The sequence below is a fragment of the Misgurnus anguillicaudatus genome, chromosome 2 (assembly GCF_027580225.2).
Source record: "Misgurnus anguillicaudatus chromosome 2, ASM2758022v2, whole genome shotgun sequence".
Classification (NCBI taxonomy): domain Eukaryota; kingdom Metazoa; phylum Chordata; class Actinopteri; order Cypriniformes; family Cobitidae; genus Misgurnus; species Misgurnus anguillicaudatus.
Window position 1 is genome coordinate 51,360,233 of NC_073338.2, and position 10,866 is coordinate 51,371,098.

At 39.8% G+C, this 10,866-nt stretch overlaps 1 protein-coding gene across 1 annotated transcript; it reads right to left on the reverse strand.

Annotated features, from left to right (window-relative positions):
• Window positions 1-42: 42 nt before the first annotated feature.
• On the reverse strand, window positions 43-3,061 carry LOC141351109 (protein fem-1 homolog A-like). Its single transcript, XM_073857545.1, has one exon. The coding sequence runs from the start codon at window positions 2,892-2,894 to the stop codon at window positions 1,020-1,022; it is 1,875 nt and encodes a 624-aa protein (XP_073713646.1). The 5' UTR covers window positions 2,895-3,061; the 3' UTR covers window positions 43-1,019.
• Window positions 3,062-10,866: the final 7,805 nt, after the last annotated feature.

The following is a 10,866-nucleotide window of genomic DNA, read 5'->3' on the forward strand; positions in this document are numbered from 1 at the left end:
CCCCATATGTGTATAATACACAGACAGACAGACAGACAGAAAGATGGGACACTTGATTTTTATTCAGGCATCACCAAACACATTTTGTCCTGTCTTAAATTAACCAAATGAGTTGTAGTCTCTGGTTTTAAAGTGTTATCATTTTCAAAGTGCTTTCATGACAGAAACTCCAAACATTTCAGCCCATATGATATGAAGAAAAATAATTTAAAAGGCAACTAGAATAAGACTAAAATGCATAAGCTTTCAATGTACACCCTGCAAAAAATACCTGGGTTGCCAAATTTGTCCCTCTAAATCCACCTCGGTTAATAAACTGCATAGATATCAATGTAACGTAAGAGATTTAAAAATAGCTGTTCTCATATACAGGGGTAAAGTGCCAAGTTAATATTACAGTCAATCCCCGAAGGATCGAAACCACCGAGTGCGTTCAACCTCCAGACTGTGAGCGTATAACACAACAGCTCTGTCATTCATACAATAAAAATACATTATAACCACAGACACAAACATTCAAAGCCACAATGTTAGAAAAAGATGATAGTGTAAGGCTAGCGTTTGGCACCACGGGTTTCAGGCTCCTTCGCCGGGATCGTAAAGTGGGAAAAAAACATTTGATAAGAGAGATTCAAACTGGGAGATTGATTCTGTTGTAGCATTTGTCCCTTTGAAAAAAAAACAGATCATCATCACTTCTTCAATCAAAAAATAATAATAACACAACACGGGCAAACAAAAATTGACAAAATTGTTCAATGGATCAATACAGAATAAAGGAGATCACAGCAAAAGTCCAACTAGCATTCAGTTTCTCTTTAGGTCATTTTCCCACAAGCCCTTAAACATTGACAGAGAGGGTTTTGGTGAGGTGCACACCACCAGGTTACAGAGGTTAAGGGACAGAGATCCAGTTGTATAGTAATTAGTAACCTGGGATTATTGCTTTAACACTTGGCCCGAGCATTAGGGTTGGCCAGTTCTCGTAAGGAGGAGGTAGCTCTGCGTCATACGGGGTGTCAGTGCTGCTCAATAAACGCCTCCATTTCTTCTGAGATGAGCCCCTTGTAGGGAAGTCTGTGTTTTTCTATGGCACGGGCCGCTAGACACTGCAGGGTGATGTAATTGAGCGGGTGCAAAGCGTGTCGTCCACCGCTCTGCTCGTCCAGCAGCTCGTAGGCCGTCTTGTGGTGAGCGTTGGTGGCGTCGAAATGCGCCCCGGCCCGGACGAGCGTCCCCATGATGTCGGGGAAGCCGTTGGCGGCAGCCACGTGTAGCGGTGTGTTGTTTTCGCAGTCTCGGGAGTCCACGTCAGCCCCACACTCCAGCAAAAGCCGGGTCACGGCCAGCGACGGGAACCGTCCAACCGGGTAACGGCCCACCGACGTGGTTTCCTTGTCCACGGCCATGTGTAAAGGCGAATAGCCGTTTCTCGCCCTGGGGTTGAGCTTTAGCAGCCGGTAGACGGTCTGTCGCTTTTGGTGCTCTTGTTCCGGGGCGCAGTCAAGCTTCTCCAGCAGGAAGACGAGGTGCAGGATTATGGCCAGGGCTTTGGTGAACTGTGGCGCCTCTGGAGGACTGTCCCGCTGCGCCACGGCACGCTCCACCTCGCGCACGCTCTTGGCAAGCACCCCCATCAGGTCCTGGAAGGTGACGCGGGTGGCCAGGGTGCCCTTGGCCCTGTCCTGCAGCACGAAAGAAAAGAGTTCAGCAAAGGACAGGAAGCTGCTTGCGGTCATGGGGCTCAGGGGATCCAGGTTGCTTTGCTGCATATCCAGGGCGTACTTCCATAGGCTGATGCAGCGCTCGAAGTTGCCCGAGTCGGCGTAGACGGCGCCCCGGTAGCGAATGTAGTAGGATGTGTCGGGGTGGGACGGCCCGAGGATGCGCTCCCTCACGAGCAGCGCCTGCATCCTCATCTCGTCGGGGTCAGTGATGAGTGCCTCCAACTCTTCGACCGTGCACACCTCCCGGGCGCAGTCATACGCCAGCACTGGTGGACCTGGAGGGGGCTTGGCCAGTAATCCAGCTTTCTCGCCTGCTCTGCGAAGTTCCATCGCCCTCCGCCAGTAGCGCATTGCACCCAGCAGGTCACGTTTTTTGTCTACGAATGTGGCTCCAAGGAGCTCCAGAGCGTCGACACGCTCCTCTCGGGTGCTGCGTGGTTGGTGCACCAAATACTCCACGATGTTGGTGTGGCCGGTGACACTGGCAGCGAGAAGAGGGGTCATGCCGTAGCCGTCCCTCTCCATGCGGGCGTTACACTTCAGCAGCATCTTCATGATCTCCAGACTCCCAGACTCGGCGCAGTCGTGCAGGGCGGTGTTACCCTTTACGCTCTTGCGGTTGACATCTGCACCACGCTCCAGCAGGAACTTGGCAATGTCCCTGTGGCCCTTGTAGCACGATATCATCAGGCATGTATGGCCGTGACGGTTCGCCACCTCCATGTCCGCCTGGTGCTCCACCAGGTACCGGACGATCTCCAGGTGGCCGTCAAAGCACGCGGCGCGAAGAGGCGTGGAGTTTGTCAGGGTGGTGGTGTTGACGGAAGCTCCGTGTTTCAGAAGGGTCTTTACCACGGCCAGGTGCCCCGCGGCAGACGCCGCCCACAGCGGCGGAGCGCCCTCGATCGTCTCGCCGTCAAAGTTCACCGAGCCGCCGAGCTCCACGTTAGCTTTGCAGTGCTCCAGCAGGTAGTCCACCACCTCCAGATGTCCGTAACGGGAGGCGATGAGGAGCGGCGTCCCACCCTGAGTCTTCTCCTCCGCCAGCGCCTCCAGCTCCTCCGGACTTTTGTTGCTCAGCAACTTCTGGATGAGTTTCAGCTTTCCGTCTCTCGCCGCGTTAAACACCGCCGTGCTTATATCCATCTTCTCACCATCTGACGTCATGTAAACGTCCGTTAACGCTCGTTGGTAAGCGAGAGAGGCGCGTGTCGCTTCGGATTTAGAGAGTCAAAATACGCGAGCTGCATTTTACTGCCATTTTAAGGCCGATATCGAAATGGCGTCGAAGTTGTTTGACAGCTCTATGTTTACTACTGACGCGCGGAATGCTGGGTATTGTAGTGCGCAGGCGCTTTCGGCGTACAGCGGGAGCTGCGTAAAAAATACAATGACCGTCGGGCGTCGCGAAGTCCCCACAAACTCATCGCGCAAACACTACTGGGAAATGTAGGAAACAAACAAGCAGTGGTCGTTGAGGAATGTGGTTGAACACGTCGAAAAAAAAATACATTTCCCTTCATTCATTCAATGAAACTTTGAAAGCCTGACGTGAACACGGAATGTGTGAACAATTCGATTGGCATTTATTAAAAGTGGGGAATTTTTTTTCCATTAATTTCACAAACTGTACGTTTTTATTTAAACAAACAGCAAAATATTTACTTTGTATATTTTGTTACTGTATAATTTATTACGAATAATGTATTATTTTTAATAACACATTTTACTATTTCACAATCTGTACGTTTGTTACTTCTTGTTTTTATTCAAACATTTAAACAGTAATTTATAAAATACAAACGTTATCTTTTGTATATTTTATTACTGTATATATAATTAATTATACAAATACCATATTATTTTTAATAACACATTCATATTACTTTGTACCACTTAATTTATTTGTTTAACAAATCAAGCATTAAAAAGTATAACAGGCTAGCTAAATTTACCATACACATAACAACTACATGGCACTAATGATTTACTGCAGGGTTTACATATATGCATTTTCAAGACACTTTTATTCAAAGCACCTTACAATGCATTACAATGTATACAATTTATCATTATGTGTTCTTTGGGATTGAACCCAGAACATTTTGTGCTGCTAACACAATGATCTACCACTGAGATACATGAACATTATATTATATGTTTTCAGGAATATGTAATGTTTCACCTATCACACCCATTTACAGACACTAAATGGGTCATTATATTTATGCAATGCAACCTAAAGTGTCTCACAGATCTTTTTGATTGTATGTACATGCACCAATTAATCTACATTAAAGAGGCAATTGATTATCTTAAACAGTGGTCTTCAATCAGGATGCCAACACGGAGTCTGTGAGTTGCCAGCTAAAGCACATTCTATTAATAGCCTTAATTTATATTTATACTTATTTATTATTATTTTTTTATATTAGCTTAGCTTCTTTTATTAACATTGTAAACAATAATAAAACATATTAACAAGTTAAATAAAATCAACAAGTAAAACTAAAAAGTTTTGAGTAGACTATATCAAAAAATCAGCCCTCCATATTGTTTTATCCATTGTGTTAGCCCTTGCTCACAAAAAGGTTGAAGACCCCTGATCTAAAATATCGGAATAGCAGACTCTTTAATTGTAACTTAGTGGTACAAAAACACTTGTCTACAATTAGACTACATTAAGGGATATCTAAAATAATAAACCTTGAGGCAAACATGGTTGTTGATAAGCATGCACATAATCTCTCTATCCATTTTAAAGGAACTTTATTGATTGTGTCACTTAGCATTATACATAAAACAAGAAACATACACAAAACTCTCTCTCTCTCTCTCTCTCTCTCTCTCTCTCTCTCTCTCTCTCTCTCTCTCTCTCTCTCTCTCTCTCTCTCTCTCTCTCTCTCTCTCTCTCTCTTGCTGATGTGCCCTGTGCTGAGAGGAAGACTGGGTTTTGTTGTTGGTCTCTTTGTTCAGATTCACAACAAAATCACTAGTCTTCCACACAGCATTGCAGGGTAAGAGGTTTAGTCCTCAGCTCCTCCATATCCAGCTCAGGGTTCTTGTGTCTACAGAAATTAAATGAAGAATAAACAGACAACTTCACAGCAGCACCGTTTCATGAGGACATTTGTAGTAGCTGTTGTTATTAATATTACTGATACCTTAATTTCTCATTTTGCTTGCGTATTTATGTATTGTATTGATGCTCTGCATGCAATATTGTCTGTAAAACAACCATGTTAGCAAAGTACTTTGAACTGAAAGTGAGACACAGAAAGAAAGTGAGATAATGAATTATGAACTTCCACAACACTTATTTACATTAGAAAGTAACCACATAACACTACAATTACCTGGGTTTAAAAATCACATCTACAGGAAACTTTAACCCTGAAGTGAATGAACTGAGAGATAAAGCGAGAGATCCCTGTTAAAATTTGGCTTAAAATATTAGAATCAGTGTGAGGTGTGGGGTTCATTGACAAATCCAAATCAATATTTCACCACATGGGAAGTCCTGGATTCTGAACTTTAAAAAATATCCTTTAAGTGCACCGGCACACAACAATGCATGCAGAGATGAATTAGGAAAACATCCACTAATAATAAAAGTACAAAACGGGCAATCAAATTTGGGAAACATCTAAACATGAATGAAACAAAATATTTTGTCTTACATTTCCTAACAAAATGGAGCTCAATGTTGACTTATTTCCCCCTACACTGTAAAAAATGCAGCATGAAGATAAAACTTGGTTTTGCAATTCAACCTATTTTAAGTTTTGACCTGCGATAAGTTGATATAACTTATAAAACAGGTTGAAATTGTTTAACCCTTTTTTTTTTAGTTAAAGTTAAAAAAATATATATATGTTTATTTGACAAAAATGCTGCATTTCTTTACAGTGTATGTTTCTGAGATGTGTGCAAAGCATTGTGGGTGATTGGAGGACACAAAAGATACATTTTGTATATCCTTCAAAAAAGGCTGAATGAAGGAGGCGAAACCAAGGCCGCTATCCAAAGATCCTTCAATTTGACAATGGCCTTCAACGGCACTTGATGATGACTGTCACTGTTTGTTGAGACAAAGACAGAGGTCTTCAACCTTTTTTAAATCAAGAAGAGGAGCAAGGACCCCAGTATACATGTATCAAATGAAGACTGGATTTACTTTGCTATGATGGTTACGTTACAAAGATATTCAAATTAGAATTTTTAGATATATACTGTTAACATTCTGCATGACATTTTAAATGTACTGAATAGAATGAGAGAAAGTTTTTTATTAGCAATACTATGAAAGTAAATAGGGCTCATGATCGGTTTGGTTTTAAACATTCCTCAAAATATCTACCTGTATACAAATGTATACATGTTTCTCACAAAATGAGAGTGAGTAAATGATGACAGAATTTATCCACCATCTAATTTTTGAATTAAAGGTGGGCGGCGCCATCTTTGAGCTCCTAAGACTTCCGGTAAGCCACTACAGCTACAGCTTATGGTGGTCGTATTGTGAGGGACACATGTGTGCCGTATTGACTGGCTTTTTAATTTTTATTATCCAATCCACGAAGAAAGGCATCATTTGTGCAGATAGAGGTTGCCTTAATAGCTGGTACAAATTCAGTAAATCCTTACAAAATATTTGTTTTAACCATAATACACTCACAAGAGCTGAATGTGTAGTTGGCGCACATGCACCCATGATCTGTATCCAAATATCCATCCAGTAAAACCTTTCATAGACACTGCCAGTGAACAATAAATACACAAATTGTTCAAAAGTTAATATAAAAAATTTGCTGATTTAGGTTTATTTATTTTGATACTATATATTATTACAACAATGTGATTACAGTACAGAATACATACAACATAAACAGCTTATTGGTTAATAATAGTTCATAATGTGTTTGCGCATGCTTTTGTTATGTTTTAAATGAAAAAAATAATGCAAATAATTTCATAAGCTCATGTCTTATATACTGCATAATAATATTTTCAACAAAAACAATACTGAATGTAAAAATAGTTTAATATGTTTATTATGGTTTGTTCAAATAACTTACAATGTGTTGAATGAGAAAGATGCTGCTGACTGTGGGACCACGTGAAGCTTGATGTGTTGCCATAAAAACTCAAACTCAAAGTTCATTGAATATTGCCATTTAAAAAATCTCACACAAGAAGGACAGTTGTGACATTTGAAGCCACAATAAAAGGTTAAAAACACAAAGTCTTGGTATATTTCATGTACAAACAACTGACTGTCCCATTTGTAAAGATACTCTAAGAAGACTTGTCACCCCCGAGCAACAACATGAAATGATTGAATATATCTTCATATGATATATCAGGACACTTAATTTCATCCTCACACTGGTTCATACATGGCAGGTAAAGTAAATATTTACCATAAATGTTTTTAAACATGTTTTATGTGTGCTCCCACTACACTGTTTTTTACTGGCTGGCTATTGAAACGGACGTCTCGCACAAAGAAGGGAAATACGTCACATCACTTACTTCTGCATTCAAAAATGAGGTGGATATTTTTGGGTGAACAATCCCTTTAAGGGTGTACTCACAATATCCAAATCAAACCGCACTCGGGCGCAGCATGGTTACGTGAATGTCTACGCTGCACACGCGACAGGCACATGAGAGGGGTGTTTGTCATCACGCACCAAAAAACTCTAAATAAAAAACACAGACTTAACATTGGGTTCCAGTGTTAAGAGAGCGCTTTACTTCCTGCTTTGTTCAAAACAATCGCATCCTAATGACGAAAGAGCGCCCGGGCTCAGATCGATAAAAGTACAGTGTGAGTGTATGCATCTGGCGGAGTATGGTGGGGGGACAATCGCACTGAGGCATGGTTTGGTTTGGATAATATAAATGTGCCCTATCTCTTCTTCTGTGGTTACTTCCTGTCACTAAGTTTCTGCCATCCTCATACTGACCTCCTATCCTCCTTAAAGGGGACATATCATGAAAATCAGACTTTTTCCATGTTTAAGTGCTATAATTGGGTCCCCAGTGCTTCTATCAACCTAAAAAATTTGAAAAGGATCAACCCAGTAACTTAGTTTTGGTAAACCATTCTCTGCGAGCACGTGAAAAGATAGCTCATTGAAATTTGTCTCCCCTTGTGATGTCAGAAGGGGATCTTATTATAATAATACCGCTTTTTAATCTGCACTATCCAACCACGGCACTGCCATTTAGTGCAGGGATCAGCTCATTTGCATTTTAAAGGACACACCCCAAAAACGTACACTTTTGTTCACACCTACAAAGTGGCAATTTTAACATGTTATAATATATTATCTGTGGGGTATTTGGAGCTAAAACTTCACATACGCACTCTGGGGACATCAAATATTTATTTTAGCCTACATCTTAAAAAATTCTTGTGACATGTCCCCTTTAAGGTGACCCTCTACGCTCCACATTGACCATCAGCTTAGAAAACCTCGCCACCTGTTACACAGAAAGTTTGAGCTCCTTAATGCTTAAAACTTAAAAAAAGTAATTTCATCTTTCTCTCGTGGAGAATTGATAAAGAAAAACCAACTCTAAATCACTTAAGTGTTCGCTTATAAAATGCATCACCAGAACAGCTTGATGAGCCTCAATTTTAAACGAACGGATGAAGACTTAATGAAATCACATTTACAAACTCGTGAATCAAATAACAACTCCGTTCCTTGATGCGGTTTTTAATTTGGTTCTGTCATGAAAATGTAACTCACCTCCATCATCGAATCAACAGGTGATGGTGAACGAGCATCAGCACCAGCGCCATTGAGACCCGCGTCAACCGCGCGCGCTCTCGCCACCGCGCGCACACGCCAGCAAGAGCTGATATATGTGCATTGATGAAAATGTAGTTTATATAGAGGCCACGCGGATCATCACCAGTGACGAATCACAGCAGCCAATCAAAGCAGAAAAGGTTTATTGTCAAATAACAGGATTTTATATAGCAAGTCTGCTTTATAGTTTTATGTTAAATGTCTCTTTTTGTCTGTGTTTAGATAAGGAACTGTATAACTGTATGGTGGTCCATAGGGTTTAGTGTGGGGTATTCCTGCTCTTTCTACACAAAGCATATAGGTCTAATAGTTTAGAGTTAGATTTTAAGTTCAGTATTTGATGAAACCTTTGTGCAGTTTATATAAATATATATGATTGGAATTATTATAATTTGTGTAAAGAATTTGCAATAATATCATAAAATGTACATTAGCATCACTTAGATATAGATGTAGTTGGGCTGTTAAATCAAAAGCAGAATTAATGACATAATAAAACCCTTATGAGATAATGATAAAGAGGCATTGATGATAAATAACTACTTTATCATTTATTCATTGATTATAATGAGACTCTTTAAACATGTGACATGACTTTGAACAGCAATTGTGACATGAGAGGATTCAATCTGATTCTAAATAAATAATAAATCTTTATGATCTATTACAGCCGATCCACAGTTTATTAGCATGTAATAATCGTGTGTCACATGCACTTCAAACACTATGGATGTGTTGATAATTCAGTTGACTCTCCTGTATTGTTGAAGATGTATTAAGACCCAATATCAGGTTTGAAGATGAGGTGACCCTTCAAATAAGGCACACGATGTGGCACAATAGAGTCCTTACAACAATGAAGCTTCAGCTGTAATGCAGATTGTGTTAGCAGTGTTGTAATTATAAGAGAGACTATTGTGTTATGCTGATCTGCAAGATATAGAAGAGTCGTAATGAAAGGATGAAGCTCATTAATTTTCTTTATACTGAGCAAACCCTACCTTAAATATTAACCATGGACAGTATGTTTCCTGTGATTTACATTGAATTTGGGAGCAAAGTCAAATCTTAGAACAGACTTGGGTTTGGCTCTTTATGAAAAGTGATGTGTGTTTTAACTGAGTCTCAGACAGAAGAGATTCACGCTGCTTGTTTTTGTGGTAATGCAGCTTCATTTGCAAATAAAACCTGTCTGCTTTATTCTGGTTCCTTTAAAGATGTCAGCAGGTGCTGGAAACAGATCTAAACAACACAATGGTGAGGTCCGTTGTGAATCTCAAAATCCCCAGGCTGATATTATATGTGGATTATGTTGATGTCGGTGGTCAGGACTCCAACACGCAACAGGAGATCAGGATTTTTCATGTTGAACTCAAGCATCTGTGTTCAAACTCGATATTTGAAAGAGTCTCATTAACAACCTGCTGCAGAGACGCTGACATTATTTGTGTGTCTGTATGAAGATTTTAATACTTACTGATGTCGTGTTGTGTGCATTACCTTTATCTTAGCATTCTTAATTCACCTCAAGACACTGAATGATCCCTGGGAATCAAACCCAACCGGGCTACAGAAGAACACAACAGTTTTGATGGCACATGCTTCTAATGTTTAATGTTTACTGCATTACCCTAAAATGAAAATTGTGTCATCATTTATTCACCCTCAAGTTATTACTCAGCTAACAGAGAAAAGTTCTAAGAATATTCGTTGAAAGTTGCTAACGTTACCAAAAACATTCTGCCAACATAATTAGATGATGATCTTTACCATTATGTACCAACCAGAATTGTATTAACTTTATATTACCATAACAAATCTGTTTTATACATACAAAGTTAATGCAACCAGGAGAAACTAGCAGACAAAATGTCAATGGTCAAGAGTCAAACTAAAACAAACACTGTTCAACATAATAGTGACTTTAAATGAAACAAAGCCAACATCAAAACTTAATAAGTGAATTGTTTTATGCAGCAATATTTTTACCAAACATTCAGAAGTAATGTAATGCAATGTTTCTCTATCATTTACATAACAAGCAAAAAAGTAAATAAAGAAAACAGTTGTTTTAAACATAAAAACATGACGTTGTCGTAACGTTTGAAAATTATAAAATGTAACATTTCTCTAAAATTCAGACAACCAAGAAACATTCTTAAAACATAAAAAACTGGACACTTTTTATGTTGGCACAACGTTTTAGGGAACTTTCTTGTTTTAGCTGGGTACAAACCTGTATAAATTTCTTTGATTTGTTGAACTTTCACCTTTAAAACAGCAGGCACATTTTATAGTACACACACAAAACA